This window comes from Amphibalanus amphitrite, unplaced genomic scaffold, assembly GCF_019059575.1.
Source record: "Amphibalanus amphitrite isolate SeventyFive unplaced genomic scaffold, NRLGWU_Aamphi_draft 000032F_arrow, whole genome shotgun sequence".
Classification (NCBI taxonomy): Eukaryota; Metazoa; Arthropoda; class Thecostraca; order Balanomorpha; family Balanidae; genus Amphibalanus; species Amphibalanus amphitrite.
Window position 1 is genome coordinate 1,182,340 of NW_024881528.1, and position 17,676 is coordinate 1,200,015.

The 17,676-nt window shown below is 55.7% G+C and overlaps 1 protein-coding gene across 1 annotated transcript in view; it reads left to right on the forward strand.

Moving 5' to 3' along the window:
* The window catches only part of LOC122368499 (inositol 1,4,5-trisphosphate receptor-like), a 77,860-nt gene that overhangs the window by 27,473 nt on the left and 32,711 nt on the right, over positions 1–17,676 (forward strand). Inside the window, exons 4-14 of the mRNA XM_043342483.1 lie at positions 3,827–3,913; positions 5,277–5,537; positions 7,623–7,853; positions 8,270–8,414; positions 9,435–9,640; positions 9,963–10,123; positions 10,473–10,638; positions 10,895–11,044; positions 11,252–11,396; positions 11,886–12,042; positions 12,327–12,444. Of these exons, the coding sequence (XP_043198418.1) occupies positions 3,827–3,913; positions 5,277–5,537; positions 7,623–7,853; positions 8,270–8,414; positions 9,435–9,640; positions 9,963–10,123; positions 10,473–10,638; positions 10,895–11,044; positions 11,252–11,396; positions 11,886–12,042; positions 12,327–12,444 (1,827 nt within the window). The remainder of the gene's footprint in view (positions 1–3,826; positions 3,914–5,276; positions 5,538–7,622; positions 7,854–8,269; positions 8,415–9,434; positions 9,641–9,962; positions 10,124–10,472; positions 10,639–10,894; positions 11,045–11,251; positions 11,397–11,885; positions 12,043–12,326; positions 12,445–17,676) is intronic.

The window sequence follows — 17,676 nt, forward strand, 5'->3', positions numbered from 1 at the left end:
TACGTGGAGCGATCAGCGCTCAGAGGGGCCGGTCAGCGGCTACTCGAATAAGTACGGGCTGTCAGCGTGTGGAGCGATCAGCGCTCAGAGGGGCCGGTCAGTGCATGGAGCGACCAGCGCTCAGAGGGGCCGGTCAGTGCGTGGAGCGATCAGCGCTCAGGGGCCTGTCAGTGCGTGGAGCGATCAGCGCTCAGAGGGGCCGGTCAGTGCGTGGAGCGATCAGCGCTCAGAGGGGCCGGTCAGTGCGTGGAGCGATCAGCGCTCAGAGGGGCCGGTCAGTGCGTGGAGCGATCAGCGCTCAGAGGGGCCGGTCAGTGCGTGGAGCGATCAGCGCGCGCTCAGAGGGGCCGGTCAGTGCGTGGAGCGATCAGCGCTCAGAGGGGCCGGTCAGTACGTGGAGCGATCAGCGCTCAGAGGGGCCGGTCAGTACGTGGAGCGATCAGCGCTCAGAGGGGCCGGTCAGCGGCTACTCGAATAAGTACGGGCTGTCAGCGTGTGGAGCGATCAGCGCTCAGAGGGGCCGGTCAGTGCATGGAGCGACCAGCGCTCAGAGGGGCCGGTCGGTGCGTGGAGCGATCAGCGCTCAGGGGCCGGTCAGTGCGTGGAGCGATCAGCGCTCAGAGGGGCCGGTCAGTGCGTGGAGCGATCAGCGCTCAGAGGGGCCGGTCAGTGCGTGGAGCGATCAGCGCTCAGAGGGTCAGTCAGCGGCTACTCGAATAAGTACGGGCTGTCAGCGTGTGGAGCGATCAGCGCTCAGAGGGCACAGAAGGGGACTGCTTAACGCGGCATTTCGCTCTCCAATCTCCTCTCGCTGGTAGACTCTTCTGCGCGACGTCAAGCGCGAGACACACGCCCATGGAGACGGCGAGCTCTCGCCACGCACGACGCCCATCTGAGAGGTATTTACCGGGGATAATTGACCTGCACTGCTTAGGAGCACGTCACGTCTCGGCCTCCGGCAGTGCACCCCATGGGCGAGGCGGCTACAGAGGCCAGAGAGACGGAGACAAACACGTATGACACTGCAGGGTGCCGCCATATACATGGCCAGAGGGTACGTCACCGGTGCCGATGTAGATCGCAGGAACGTAGCGGCGTGCTTTATCCCACGGAGGCAGACACTACAAAAAAATCGAACCCGACGGACGCTCCTCTCGGCGCGCGGGAGCGCACCTCCGCCGCGCGCGCCGAGCGCCCACACACTGGGGAAGCGTCTCCCGTCCCCTCCCGTCCCGTCCGAGAGGGCCGCGCCGCCGGCGGGGCCGCCCCGGGCGGCGGCGCGGCTATTCGGAGGACCGTCTCGCCGCTGTCCGGCGCTAGCCCGTTAACGAACATTTATTCGTTAGGTACGCATTTCTGCCCGTCACGGCAGCGGCGATATTGTGATTCGTAATTGTGGTTCGTGGCCGGGGTGGCGTGGCCACGACCGGTCGGCCCTGACGACGGGGCGGTGAGAGGCCCGTGGCACGTGCGACGACAGCCGGTGGGAGGGGAGGGGAGGGGGACCGCGACCGGTGGGAGGAGCATTGTGGTGGGAGGGAGGGACGCGTGGAGCCATGGTGAGACTGTGCAATGTGCACCCGTATGGCGGCACCGTTTGGTAAAGGTGGAAGTGTTGGCGTTGTTGGCTCGCAGGACTTAGGTGCGAGCTGGGGCAGCTTTCTATGAGAGAAATTTATGAAGCGAGGGAAATGAACATAGTAGCAGACGCGCCTCAAAGACCTAATAAACAAACTGAGCTGTGTTATCATCCCCCGTTGACCACGGTGTCGTCGACTGCTGCGGGTCGGAGCGCTCGGCTGCCGTGCCCACCTGCTGCGTTACCGGCCTGTTAGTACCGAGCCGTAAATCGTCCACAGACGGGTGGCGATGAACTCGGGCGGAGCCTCGAATACAACCCCCTCCCCTGCCCCGCATCACTGCCAGACAGTCTGCAGTGGGTTCCACCGGCGGCTCAGTAGCTGAGCTGGCTCCCACCGTCACTTGGAGCGGCTGTGAGCCCTGGCTTCCCTGTAATGTCTCACGCTGTAATGCGACTCTGAACGGAGACGGACGTATGCAAATATAATTCGTTCAAAGACCTTTTATGTTGCTTTGTGGGTTTGCAAGGCCACCTGCTTTGTGGGTCATGGTGTTTGGAGTGGCCCGCATGTTGTTCTGCACTGTCAGAGCTGTCAAACATTTCCATACTTCTGCCCACTAGAGTTGCTGCCCGCCGACGCAACTGCCTTCGAAGTCTGGCCCGTGGTTGACACGACTGACCGTGACAGCGTCTGGTCGCCGGCGCAGAGCGACCAGTTTCAACCAGACCCGACCAGCCCAGACCAGACTCAACCTGACCTGACGAGACCCCGCTGAGTGTCGGACGCCGCGGGGTCCCGTCGGGCCGCCGCGGGGTTCCGTCGCCCGTCGCCAGCCCCGCGCCGCCTGCGGCAGGTCGTGTTACCTGGCTGCGCCGGCGGCTCCACGGCACTCGCCGTTCACCTGGCGGCGGCCCCAGCGGCGCCGGCCGACCTTTGGCCCCCGTCCGGTCGTCTTTATTACAGCACACGGCTGCCGACCGAACGGCGAGGCGAGCCGTTACACAGTTACACGGCCACAAGCTGACTCACCCGGTGGCGATGTGGCTTGTTGGCCGTACCGACCTGCGCAACTTCGGTCTGGAAAATGCAGGGCTGGCGTTACAGAAAGGCTTGCGACCGTTATCCACCAAACATGTGCGGATCTCATGGGCAGACATTTGCTGGACCGGACGAAGGTCACGACCAAACCGTTTCATTTATTTGCAAACCCTGCTCCGGTTGGCTTCCCGGAGCGTCATCTGAGAGCCGCTGGTTTCCGGGCTGCAGCTCTAATCATCCAGCTGCGCCGGCCCCGGGACCGCCCGGGGTTCTGCCATTCACCGCGGGAGGCCGGGTCCGCCCTCACTGATGACATGGGCCGGTGCCCGGTTCGGTCACCATTAAAGGAACATTAGCGGGGTGACTGTGGTGCCGCGGAGAGTCACCACAGTCGGGGACAGTTTGGAGCTCATCACAGCGTATCGTGGTGGGGGTCGGGGACACTTTGAACCCCATCACATCAGCAGTTCACGGTGGTAGCATGGGATAGTTTGGACCTCATCTCATCAGGGACTCATGGCGGTAGTTGGGGACAGTTTGGAGCTCACCAAATCAGGGGCTCACGGCGGTCGTTGGGGACAGTTTGGAGCTCACCAAATCAGGGGCTCACGGCGGTCGTTGGAGAGCTGTATCTCTTCCCTGTCCCGTCGCGGTCGACTCCGCTCCGACGCTGGGACCTTTGTTTGAGTGCGGACCGGCCGCGGCGGTGCTCGGGGACCACAAGAATAGCGCCGCCCGTAAACGGTGTCCGCGGCGGCCGGCTGAAACGGAGCCGAGCGGCCCGGTGTCGGCCGGTGTCGGCCACCGTCACTGCCAGCGGAGAGCGGTGGTCCGATCACCCATATTTTACCGTCACTGCCCTGTCTATGAGCGGCAGACGGTCGTACCGATGATTAGACTGTTTGAGGGTGGTTGGGTGGATGCGACGGTGATGGATCTCCGATGCCCTGGCTGAAGCAACTACCATTGAACTGGCGGTAATGAGCGACACTGCCCACAGTGCGGCACCTTGTTTGACAGACTGACAGCAGGAACTGACATGATTCCTGAATGACTACACAAAGACAGGCCACAGTCTCTACTAGCTAGCGGTCGTTCCGTGTGTGACCGACTGTTGTGTGCGGCTGTCCCTCCCCACCTCACTGACACCCTCTGTTCCACCTGACGCCTCGTCTCCCTCCGTCTGACTGTCTGCCCTGTTTCAGCACGCCGCGGAAATCGAGAAGAAGCAGAACGAGAGCGAGCACAAAAAGCTGCTGGGAACAATAATCCAGTATGGCAGCTGTATACAGGTGAGCGCGCCAGGCGGCCCATGTTTACACCACCGGGGAGCGGAGGCGAACGGAACACAGGGCGGGCCGGGGCAGTAAAATGGCACACAGTGCTCTAGAGTACGGCCTGGATAGGATGAGGAAAGATTGGATGGTATTTACTGTTTACGGGGATATTACTTTATGGAGATCATAGAGACTACCTACTTCCTGCACTTAGTTTATGGAGGCAAGGCTGAAATCGTCTCACTGTTTCGAACTTTTTCTCATGTAAATGATATGAGCTTGCGCCTTGTGAGCATCGAAGGAATATAGTGTTACAAAGTTTTACAGCTGACTAGGAGCAAACTATCAAGTAAAATGAGTTGGAATGGGAGGTAGCTGGGCGAGAAACTTCAAACGAGATCCGTTTTAAACGAGCAGAAACTTTAGTGGCTCATTAGAACGAGAAGGAAACTTGAGCTACTCTTTGGAATGGCCTACATAACAAAACCGCCTCATTAAAGCGAGAAATGTGTATAGGTCAAGGTAAAAATGATTTTAAATCAATGCATAAAAATGAAAACTAGCAAAAATCAGATGAAAAACGCTTGCTATTCTGGCAGCAGCCTTCTGGCTGCTGCTGGAGACCTTTTACCATGAATAGAAGGCTGCTGGACCACCTTTTCAGACCGTCTCTTGTCTCATCTTGTCTGTGATAGACGCCCAGGAGGAAACGAACATCAGCAGTGTCCGGAAATTAGACTCTTATCACTCATTACTCGTGGAATTTCACCCGGGACGAATGCATCTCCGGCGCCATCCCGTTCGTCCTGCGGGTCCCCTGTCAAAGAAATGTCAGCACCCATCCGTCCACCCGTCCATCTGTCTGCCCGTCCATCGGCCAGTCCGTCCGCCTGCCCGTCGGTCCGTCGTTCGTTGGTCGGTCGACCTCCCATGGTATTCTCATCCCGGGTCAATATCGCGCCAAACTGCCGCCGCTCGCCCGGTCAGTAATTCAGCCACGATCCAATTGGGCGCGCGCCGTGACAGACGACTCCCTGGCGCGTGCTCCGGGAGCTGATGGGTCCGGGCACGGGCTGGATCCAGGGTCCGAGTCCAGACCGGGTCGGTCCGGCTGGCCGACTCCTCACCGCGGTCACAGTATGAAACATGGCTGAGTGGCAGCTCATTTACTCCGGCCGACCTGGTGGAGCATGGGTGGTCCAACGCCCACGATGGATCACTAAATGTCGGAGTACAATTACAGAAACCAATCGCACAAACTTCCCGACCCGTCAATCGCGTTATATTGACATGCTGACCGTGGGTCGCTCCGAATTTGCGATAACCTATGACTGCTATTAGCAGCTCACCACTAATCACCTACCTCTTCTGTCGGCAGTTGCTGCACCTTAAGTCCAACAAGTACCTCACCGTCAACAAACGCTTACCAGCGCTGTTGGAGAAGAACGCCACGCGCGTCTACCTGGACGCTGCCGGCAACGAGGGCTCGTGGTTCTACATCGCGCCGTTCTACAAGTTGCGCAAGGCCGGCGACCAGGTGGTGGTTGGTGACAAGGTGATGATGGGCGCCGGCCAGACGAGCCAGGTGCTGCACGCGGCCGCCAACCACGACCTGCCCGACAACCCCGGCTGCAAGGAGGTGAGAAACGGTACCATAGGCTGCTCGGCAGTCCCGGCTGCAAGGAGGTGAGAAACTGTACTATAATCTGCCCGACAACCCCGGCTGCAAGGAGGTGAGAAACTGTGCTTTAACCCGCGCCCTGCTGGGGGGGGGGGGGGTGTTTGAACACCCCCCCTTGTGGTTTTTCGCGAATATCTCAAAAACGGCGGCGCTCCTTTTTGGTACACCTTATCATACATCAATTCTACACATGTTGTGAAAATTTCAGACCAAGGTCATTCAAGGTCAGGTCACCAGGTCACTTGAAGTGACCTCACCTCATAAAAAGTTTCAATGTCTGTCATAGCTACACCGAGTGACCGATCGCTTTGAAACTTTCAGCGATTGCTAAGAGCAATAGCATGTACAAAATGTATATCTCAGAATTTTGATATCGATGACCTAAGGTCAGGTCAATTTTGCGACCTCCCCGTTATAAGTCAATGGGAGAAAATTGAAATGCGCCTCTTTTGGACGAAAGACATTATAAACACTCCCAAACACTGAATTACAAGTGGTTTAGACACACTGAACATGAAAATGGTGTCCGTGACCCCTGTTTATGCCCTGAGGTCATCTTAGGTCACGAATGGTATCTAACAGTTTTTCGCAAACAACTTTTGATAGAGGCATGCTAGAGCGATGAAAACGCCTTAGATGTGTTCAGCTCGACGATACGGATCGACTGATATGCAACATGACCCTTTCCGGTCAGGTCATGACCTTGACCTGAGGTCAAATTTTCAAGTTGACCTTTCAAGGTCAAGTTATAGTTCATTCGATACGTCTTGACGAGAGGAACACGATGCCGGTAAAAGTAAGCTCGTACAAGGCTTGGGTCAAAAGTTATTGCAGAAAAACTGTTTCCGAAAAAATCGGCTATTTTTGCAGTTTTTGCCCCCTGCAGGCAAAACCGTTGACGTTAGGTCAAATCTGAGAAAATTACTCAGAAAGGGCGTTAATAGGGCTATCGAATGCTGTTTTCCGCGGCGCTGTAGCTCTATTGGTTCCCGAGTTATGCGTTGGCTTCTTGGAAATTGTCGACATTCGACCTGGAAATCGGCGAAATTTTGCCTTCAATGACCTCTGGTGACCTGACCTTTGACCTGACCAAAAAATTGACCAAAGTGATTTCCTCATTATTTTTGACGCTCTTTCGAACGCCGCCTTCCGCGTATCGCTACGTGGCCCAGGAGCCGAGTTAGAAGGGGGGGGGTGTTCAAACACCCCCCCCCCCAGCAGGGCGTGGAAATCCAGGACTCCCAGCCGGGCGCGGGTTAATCTGCCCGACAACCCCGGCTGCAAGGAGGTGAGAAACTGTGCTTTAATCTGCCCGACAATCCCGGCTGCAAGGAGGTGAGAAACTATGCTATAGGCTGCCCGACAACCCCGGCTGCAAGGAGGTGAGAGACGGTACCACGACCTGCCGGACAACCCCGGCTGCAAGGAGGTGAGAGACGGTACCATAGGCTGCTCGACAATCCCGGCTGCAAGGAGGTGAGAAACTGTGCTATAATCTGCCCGACAACCCCGGCTGCAAGGAGGTGAGAGACTGTACCATAGGCTGCCCGACAACCCCGGCTGCAAGGAGGTGAGAAACTGTACCACGACCTGCCGGACAACCCCGGCTGCAAGGAGGTGAGAGACGGTACCATAGGCTGCTCGACAATCCCGGCTGCAAGGAGGTGAGAAAGTATACTATAGCCTGCTCCACAACCGCGGCTGCAAGGAGGTGAGATATGTTCGCAATCCCGGCTGTAGGGGGTGAGGTGTACACGACCTGCCCAACAACGCCGGCTACAAGGAGGTGAGAAACATTATCATGGGCTGCCCGACGACCTCGGCTGGAAGGAGGGGAGATAGAATAAAGAGTCTGTTGGAAAATCCCGGCTGCAAGGAGCTGAGCTATATTCCTAAACCTGGCTGCAAGCTCGGCTACAATCCTAGTAGATGAGCAATGAATTTTGTATTCAAGGGCCGAACGACCTTTTTCAACTTAATATGAAACTGAACCACATCACCGTAGTGTCACACAACTCTCACTTATCACCCGCCCCTCGCCAGGTGAACGTGCTGAACGCCAGCACCTGCTGGAAGATCTCGCTGTTCATGGAGCACAAGGAGAACCTGGACACGGTGCTCAAGGGCGGCGACGTGGTGCGGCTCTTTCACGCCGAACAGGAGAAGTTTCTCACGGTGGACGAGCACCACGGTCGGGAGGTGGTGTTCCTGAGAACCACCGGCCGCGCCACCACCACCTCGGCCACCAGCAGCAAGGCGCTCTGGGAGGTGGAGGTAAGAGTCCGGCGGCAGGCAGATGGGGGGGGGGGGGGGTAGAGACCGTGACACCACCACCTCAGCCACCAGCAGCAAGGCGGTCTGGGAGGTGGTCTAGGAGGTTAGATACCGGCGGCCCGGCGGGCCCAAGGCAAACGGAATTCGAGGAGGGATGTCAGTGGCAACAGTGTAATCCTGTGCGGCCTTCTTATTATTGTGCCTTTTTTTTCTAACCATTACCGCTGTTAAAAAGTTTGAAAGTCAGCTATATGGGAGTGCATAAGAGTTATGGCGTGCCGTGTGGTCTACCGAATGCGGGCGGAACTGATTACTGAGAGTGATCTGACCTTTCGTGACCTGTCCTGCGCACCCGTCATCTCTCGTGACCCCGTGACTGTGACTGTGACTGTGACTGTGACTGTGACTGTCGCCAGGTGTACAACGTGGACCGATGTCGGGGCGGCGCCGGCCACTGGAACTCGCTGTTCCGCTACAAACACCTGGCCACCGGACAGTACCTGGCGGCAGAGGTGGACAGCGACGACACGCCCGACGCCAACCGAGACAAACTCAGCGGCGGTACGTCCGCGAACGGGGCGGGGCCCTTCAGAGGTCGCAAAGGTGTTGCGTGCGTGGCGGTTGGTTCATTGGGCAGCTATCCGTCCTCGAGGAGATACATTGTTGGAATAGCGTCTGTACAGGTTAAAGGATGCCCCGGACCTTTAATCTTCCCACATTCAAGGCCTCTAGCCACAAAGCTCGGGCAGTGTGGGCTACGCCGGCTTACCAACCCGTCTCACTCAGGGCTCATCCACTAACCACAGTGTACGGGCCGCGTGGGCTGCGCTAGTCCGCTGAGTGGTTTATAAGGCAGACAGCGCCCTGTGACTGGCGAAATGTGCATTGTCCGCCGTTTTCCCTCCCATATCGTTAGTCATGCAGTGACCCGACTCTTTCATCTGTGAAAACACTGTTATCATGCCAATGATATCGCATCTTTATACACTTCACGATGCTTGTCGTCGTTTTAGTTTAATTTGTTTTCTTGCTTATCCAACTATTTCTTATTTGTGGGTTCTACCTTATCTATCGCAAAATCGTATAAACGATTCTAGCAACGCTAGCGGCTCAATATTTCCATCAATTGAGCTGTTTCTGGTCGTAGGTTTGACGAAGAAGTATTGTCAACCAGTGTAATCCGCAGTTTTCGCTGTCTCACACATGACTCATCGTTTGTTTGCTTATTACAAAACAAAACTGCTTGGATGTAGAGGCTTGGTTTCCAGGTAAATTGCTTGTCCTATCAACTCCTCTTTCCTCAGGTAACCAGCTAGCAAAACAGTTAGTGAGCAATCGGCGCAACATCCTTGTGTTTTGTTAAGTGTCCCATACGATGGTAAAAATATATCGTATAGCGGCGAACCCAAGCAGTAAGTCATCTTGCACGACTTTCCATCCAGATTTGTGTTGTATATTGAAATGCTTCTTACCTTTATAGCATTATACAGTATTTCAGTAATGGAAATACAGAATGGAAATACAGTATTCGTATTTCCATTCATTTGTGTGCATTCATTACCAATAATCCTATGCTTCCAGGTGGTCCTGTGTACCAGCTGGTGCCAATGCAGAGCTCTAACGACTTACAGACCATCTTCGAGCTGGACCCGACGGTGTACACGCGTCCCGAGTCTCACGTGCCGCGCTCGTCGTACGTGCGACTGCAGCACTTCACCACCAAGGCGTGGGTGCACTCTACCTGCATACCGATCGACAAGGAGAGCGAGAGGCCAGTCATGTCCAAGGTGAGAAGCGGGAGAGAGAGGAGGTGGAGAGGTTGAGGAGGGGAACAATGGGATGTTCAGAGGCATGGGATGAGCGGGTGGATGGGATCATCCTCGCCGAGGGAAGCGAGTGAATGATCGATATCAAGAGTCTGAATGGATTATAGTCTTTCAGTTCAGGACAACAGACGGACGATGATGAATAATGCAATGGGTATGGACGGATAAATGAATATGCTCTTGGGTTAGGTGATGTGCCGATATTCGTAAATCCCGTGAAAAGGACACTGTGCCGGTCTGGCGAATCAATTGGATTACGGACGGTCCGTATCCCTCTCGACAGGTCGGCCTGGCTGCCGTCAAGGAGGACAAGGAGGCGTTCGCTCTGGTACCCGTGTCCGCCCAGGAGGTGCGCGACCTGGACTTTGCCAACGACGCCTGCAAGGTGCTGCAGGGCTTCAGCGAAAAACTGGAGACCGGGATGATCACCAACAACGAGCGGAAGTGAGTAGAGCGCCCGCGTGATCGGATCAGATTGCTCTATAACAAGATGAAAGCGCCGAGACCGCCTCGACCCGTCATTACAGCTTGTTCGGCTCTCTCGATAGATGTCAGCCCATTGTTAAAAATTGCCTCGTCATTGGGCTGTCATCGTGCTTCTCATGGTCGCATGATAGCGAAGCTTCAGTACAATTATCTTCGCATTAAGTTGCGTCACTGATAATCGTGCATGGCATGACCTGTAAGCTATCGAATCAGTAAGTGCCGGTGACGACGCCTTGGACGGGGCATCTCATGTGTTTTTGACGTCTCTATACCTTCAAGCGTCTGACATCGTCTTCGTCTCCGTCAGGATGGTGATCCAACTGCTGCAGGACATCATCTACTTTATCGCCATGCGGGAGACGGAGCAGAACCGCACTGACGCGCTGGACCTGGTGATCAGACACCCGAACAGGGACCGGCAGAAACTGCTCCGAGAACAGTCCATCATCGACTACATCTTCAAAATACTGAGGGTCAGTTGGGCACGCACTGGCGACCGCGCTGCTGCTTTGTCGTGGGCTCTTTAAAAATAGATAACAAAGTGGTGAACATCTTTCATTCATGTCACATTGACTCAGTCATGGCTGTGGTAGTCAAAGTGGTATCGTACTCATTTTTTGTGACCATTGATGTTGAAGTAAAATGAAGCGATGGAGATAGTTACCTACGACCCTCATCCTGTTGATCATCTATATATTCTGTTGACCCCCCTGTGCTTGCCCCACCCAGGTACCGTCGTTCGGTGAGCAGCAGAACAGCGACGCGCCGTTCCTACGGCTGGACGAGCTGAGCGACCCGCGGCATCTGCCCTACAAGAATATCTTCCGGCTCTGCTACCGAATACTCAGGCTCAGCCAGCAGGACTACCGCAAAAATCAGGTACGGAAACACAGCAGGTCAACATGACTATTTACGGAGAGAGGTTGTTTGGAAACGGTACATGTGAGCACTAGACATGACGCGTGTCAAAGCCAGTGGCCATCTCGTTAGTGGCCAGGGACGCAGCTGTCGGTATTACGCAGCTGCCAACGATGCATACCTACCTGTTCAGTCAGTTTTTCACCGGTCCAACCTCGCCTCCCACAGGAGCACATCGCCAAGCACTTCGGCTTCATGCAGAAGCAGATCGGGTGCGACATTCTGGCTGAGGACACCATCACGGCTCTGCTGCACAACAACAGGAAGCTGCTCGAGAAACACATCACCGCCAACGAGATCGAGACGTTCGTCGGTACGTAGCTGCTTTGCTGAGACGTTTGTGCTAGTATATATTGATGCAACCTGATAGGTATAATTGGTGTAACCGAAGGTTGGGACTTTTCAATTAAGAACAATCACTATTCTTTAGAATTGTGATTTTCTATTGAAAATCCCAACCTGAGCTACCTCTCTAGGGGGATGTTTAGCGTTTCAGCCGCGATTTAGGACATTTTGACAGGGAAGAAAACGGCATAGAACGGCAAAGGCCGAGTTTGACTAAACTTATATTCAATAGAAATTTGTTCTTCAACTGACGGCCTTATCCCAGATACCGAGTGAAGATTAAGCTCAGCGCGCAATGAGAATCATGAGACCGGGATGGACCGGGGTGTTCAGGTCTTGTGACCTTCACTGTACACCCAATTAATAATATGATATGATATGATATGATATGATATGACTTTGTGTTCGTTTACCTACATGGCCTGGCGTGCTCCCGTTTGTGCGTACCTTACGACAGGTCTGGTGCGCAAGAACATGAACAAGTGGGAGCCGCGCTACCTGGACTACCTGTCTCACCTCTGCATCTCAAACAAAGTCGCCATCGCCGCCACCCAGGAGCTCATCTGCAAGTCGGTGCTCAGCCCCAAGAACTCGGACATTCTCATACAGACACGGTAAGGTGCTGTTCGATATAGGCGGGTGGAGGCTGATTCGGTTGGACGATGCATACCTATTCATCGGATGTCTCAAAATCTTTTTGAAAATATTCCTCGCGTTTCGGCGCTCATCGGCGCTGTTTTGTTTTGCAGGCCATGTTGATTTGTGATTCGACATTTAGTCGAGTTTTCCCTGAGCTCACGACATTTTAACATGTTTGTTTGCCTTGTATTGTGCATAACTTTCATGTGACGTCTCTGCCTCGCTTAATTTCAACCTCGACATTCTGTTTGTTCAACAGGCTGCAGCGTCAGCCGATGGAGGTGGAGGTGGTGGTGGAGAACGGCGACGACAGCTCCGAGCCCGTGCTCACCGTGGAGGAGGTGGAGGACGTCGAGCTGGAGGGAGGCCACGGACAGGTGATTAGGAGGGAGGGAGAAGGGGCGGGTACCGGGACTCGAGCACCCGCACAGGTAGCGGCCGGAGGCCGAGGGAATACGGAAGGTAATGGGAAGAAAGTAACTGAACGCTGGTAACGGTCGGGACCTGAGACAGGTTGTTTTAAAGGGCCCCAGATCCTGGCCACCTTTGCTATTGTTTGAGCAAGACGCTCGATTCCGCCGTCTTGTATCTAAGTTATCCCACTTAGAACTTGTATCTCATCCTGGCATGCTTTCGGTTCACCGTCTATTTGATAACTAACCTTACAACCGGCCCGTCACCCAGACTCTGCCGTACAAAGGAAATAAAGCGCAAGTGCAAATCATATGTTTTTCAGGGGAGCGATTTTCCTGTTTGCTGCCATAGAATGTCACTAGGTCAAGTTACGGTCTCGAAATTTATATCATCATGCTCCTTACTATTAGGCCAAATGCACTGTGTACTTTTCCAGATGAACTGTGCATTGCATTTCCTAAGAAATCGTAAAAGGTTTTCTTCCGTTTACTTTTGACGTGAAATACATCGGCAATGCAACGCAAAAGAAACGCAAGTACAATGATGGCGAATAAATAAAGCGCAAGTACGCAAGTGCGCGAAGCAAAAACCGCAAGTACACGACTTGCGCTTTATTTACGTGGGAAAAGCGCGTCTATTATCAACTATCAATGACCGCAAATAAAGATGAAAGGAATGCCATTTTGATTTGGTTTTGATGTATACTTTATCTGATTGGCTTTCCTTCTAATTACAGCATGAGGGACGCATGTGATACAGAAACTTCAATGTGTGTCTTTACGACTAGTTGATTAGTGCTGGTCACCTTTGTGTTGTTCTCCCCCTTCCTTAAATGATGTTGTCAGTTGACACATTTACCTACCTGACTAGGTAGTTAAAATGATCAGTCATTTCAATCATTTTACGGTACCATTTTACAAGGTCTACCTAGAAGGTTTGTCTGCCTTCTTGGTTGCAAATCTTATTTTGGTGTTCAGTAAGATAGATTATGATAATCGCCTCTTCTGTTCACGGCCATAAAACAAAGAAGTCATTCACAAATCATATGGACGTCTATTGCCCAAGGTCAAGTACGAAGCAAGAGTACGCGAAACGATAAGGCTTAATAAAAGCCATCATGTGATAATCACAAGTCACCAAGGGGAGGTCGGCTATTTCATCACTGCATTTGACCTGCCTCATCGCGAACGTGCTCCCTAGCATATGCCATCTCTTCCGAAGACCCTCGTCGCGAACCTTCGGTATGAGAGGGTCTCTCAGCCAGTGAGGTCCCGTACGCCAGCGCTGCCACGGCTCTGCAGCTCTAGCCAGAAGCCGTGCTTGTGCCCCGGCATCAGTGGAAGCAGGTTGTTTACGATGGTGTCGATCTTCGTCTTGTTGATGCCACGCGGTCTGATGCGACGCACTGGCTCACACGTGGGGTCGAACGTGGCTTTCATGAGGCTGAAAGCCTTCCACTGCCGCTCAAGGTGTGACTTCTTCAAGAAGATGTCCTCACTGTGCCTGCGGACTTGCAGGCACCTCACGTCCTTTAGGTACGGACGGAGACCCTCCTTTCCTAGCAGGGCCAGTTTCTTTTGTGAGACTCCAGACTGGAACTCGAAGAAATCCTCGTGGGACATCGTGTGCGTCTTTATTCCCGTCTCCTCCACCACCTGTCGAAAGTCGTGAAAGTCGGACACTTTACACTTCCCCAGCCTTCTTTGCACCAGCTGGTGCGAGGCGTCCGCACTCATCGAGGTGTGCCCTTTCTCCAGATATTTCAGGGTCACCTTCTGGACAGCGTTGGTAGGCTGGTGCACGAAATTCATCAGCACCGACGCCAGAATCCATGACTTGTTTTGGGCTAGGCAGTTGTCGGTGAAAATGGTGATCTCTTTTTTGTCTCGATGTTCAGACAGGAAACGCCAGAATGCTGCCGCCACTTCGTCGCCATCTCTCCCTGCCGTGGCCTCGTGCCAGAGCACCGCAAGTGACTTCATCGATCGCTTTGTCCCCTTGTCTTTCAGTGTCGCAAATGTCTCATTAAACACTACGAGGCGGGGTGTGAAGAAAACGGTCTTGTGTGGAAGGATTGGGATCAAGGTCACCTTCATCATATCTGCACTGCAGACGATCTCATCTTCTGACCAGTTTCTGTCGGCCTCTCTTCTGTACTCGGATCTGGCCTGGCTTGCTCTCAGCAGGTGCTCGCTGTGCTCATGACACTCGTCACATCCGTCGACGTTGACAAAACCGTCTCGTTCTGCGGCTCCGTGTGCTGCTCTTCCATGCTGTAACTGTCGCTCGCAAGTCTCGCACTCTTCATTTCCAAGCTTTGTAAAGCTTATGTTCATCCGTTTAATTTCTTTTCGGTACCTTTCAAAGCTGATTGGCCCGTTCTTTTCCACAAAGTCTCGGTGCATGGCCGTAGCTGTGATGTCTGCCGGGAGATACAACCGGTGGGGAGCATGACTGTAGCGGTAGTGGTGTTTGCAAGGCCGGTATTCCTGTAAGTGATTTTGAATGACACTCGCATCAATCTTGTTTGCTGGCACACCGCTTCCCCGTCCGTCTTTGTCATCGCTGTCCAGTGAGTTCCTTACGGCTTGGTCGTTATTGGCTTTCAAGCCGACAGTTGCAAGGAAGTAAGGCTTGCACACTGTCACCGGCTGATCGTTGTCATCCGGCAGCGTCCAGACGAGTGTCCGGTGTTTGGCATGCCCCAGGCCCTTGAAGTTCCGCTTGCTGTTCACCTCCTTCTTCTTAACGTAGCACCGGTACCACTGGCGACGCGTTTCCCACGACATGCGGTTCACCCGGGCGTTTATTTTTTGTCGCTGAGTGTTCGATATCTTTTCGGTGCACTTCTGCCGACACTTACTAGCGCCGCATGTCACTGGCACCGGTCTTAAGGAATGTTTCGACGCAGACCTTTGGTCAGTCGAGCGCCGTTCCTCAGTGTCAGTCAAAGCTGGAGACGGCTCTGTCTCTGGCTGCTGTACATCGCTGTCGCCAGGACGGCTTGCTGTGTCTAGACCGAGCAGAGTAGCATCGGCAGCATCGCACTGCTCGCCCAGCAAGATGGCCCGTCTGATGTCTGATGACAAGTCCCCCTCGACAGGAAACGTCAGATTATCGGCGTCGATTTCCTCGAGATTGCTTAGACTGCCGTTGGAAATCGACATCAAAGGAATACTGCCGAAGCTAGAATCTAGTTCATCGTGCGTATCAATTGGTGGTCCTGAGCCTGCCCGGTCCTCCGTTCCCTCCACCGAAGTCGAGGCTAGAGCCGGCGGGGGCCGGAGGTCCAGCGGCGGTCCTGAGCCGGCCCGGTCCTCCGTCCCCTCCACCGAAGTCGAGGCTGGAGCCGGCGGGGGCCGGAGGTCCAGCGGCGGTCCTGAGCCGGCCCGGTCCTCCGTCCCCTCCACCGAAGTCGAGGCTGGAGCCGGCGGGGGCCGGAGGTCCAGCGGCGGTCCTGAGCCGGTCCGGTCCTCCGTCCCCTCCATCGAAGCCAGGGCTGGACCCGGCGGGCCCTGGAGGTCCAGCGGCGGTCCTGAGCCGGCCCGGTCCCCCGTCCCCTCCACCGAAGTCGAGGCTGGAGCCGGCGGGGGCCGGAGGTCCAGCAGCGGTCCTGAGCCGGCCCGGTCCTCCGTCCCCTCCACCGAAGTCGAGGCTGGAGCCGGCGGGGGCCGGAGGTCCAGCGGCGGTCCTGAGCCGGCCCGGTCCTCCGTCCCCTCCACCAAAGTCGAGGCTGGAGCCGGCGGGGGCCGGAGGTCCAGCGGCGGTCCTGAGCCGGCCCGGTCCTCCGTCCCCTCCACCAAAGTCGAGGCTGGAGCCGGCGGGGGCCGGAGGTCCAGCGGCGGTCCTGAGCCGGCCCGGTTCTCCGTCCCCTCCACCGAAGTCGAGGCTGGAGCCGGCGGGGGCCGGAGGTCTAGCGGCGGTCCTGAGCCGGCCCGGTCCTCAGTCCCCTCCACCGAAGTCGAGGCTGGAGCCGGCGGGGGCCGGAGGTCCAGCGGCGGTCCTGAGCCGGCCCGGTCCTCCGTCCCCTCCATAGAAGCCAAGGCTGGACCCGGCGGGCCCTGGAGGTCCAGCGGCGGCCCTGAGTCGGCCCGGTCCTCCGTTCCCTCCACTGAAGTCGAGGCTGGAGCCGGCGGGGGCCGGAGGTCCAGCGGCGGTCCTGAGCCGGCCCGGTCCTCCGTCCCCTCCACCGAAGTCGAGGCTGGAGCCGGCGGGGGCCGGAGGTCCAGCGGCGGTCCTGAGCCGGCCCGGTCCTCCGTCCCCTCCACCGAAGTCGAGGCTGGAGCCGGCGGGGGCCGGAGGTCCAGCGGCGGTCCTGAGCCGGCCCGGTCCTCCGTCCCCTCCATAGAAGCCAAGGCTGGACCCGGCGGGCCCTGGAGGTCCAGCGGCGGCCCTGAGCCGGCCCGGTCCTCCGTTCCCTCCACTGAAGTCAAGGCTGGAGCCGGCGGGGGCCGGAGGTCCAGCGGCGGTCCTGAGCCGGCCCGGTCCTCCGTCCCCTCCACCGAAGTCGAGGCTGGAGCCGGCGGGGGCCGGAGGTCCAGCGGCGGTCCTGAGCCGGCCCGGTCCTCCGTCCCCTCCATCGAAGCCAGGGCTGGACCCGGCGGGCCCTGGAGGTCCAGCGGCGGTCCTGAGCCGGCCCGGTCCTCCGTCCCCTCCACCGAAGTCGAGGCTGGAGCCGGCGGGGGCCGGAGGTCCAGCGGCGGTCCTGAGCCGGCCCGGTCCTCCGTCCCCTCCACCGAAGTCGAGGCTGGAGCCGGCGCCGAATGAGTGCCGCCGCCGGCGACATTACCGGCATCCGTTTCCGAGAGTGTGGTCTCATCCGTCGCAACTAGTGGGTGAGAAAGGAATCGGGACAAAGGGGTGTCAATGATGTGCATCTGGGTAATGATTTACTGCGGTAAAATAGAACACATATCGAAACGATGTTATTCCGTCGAACCCTCTATTCCAATGCACTGTAATGTATTATAGAATTTCATTACGAAATAGGAAAGGGGAAAATAAAATTTGTGATATGCTGTAGGCACCAGGCAATCATATTTGAGCCAGTATAGCTGTGTGAAGAAGTTCTATAATTTTAAATGCTATTAAACATTGATTTTTTCAAGTAGTCTTAGACTGTAGACAGTAGTGCCACCACGCTTTTGATTCTCGAGGGGGAGGTGATTGTAGATTACATTAGAAACGTCTTTTGT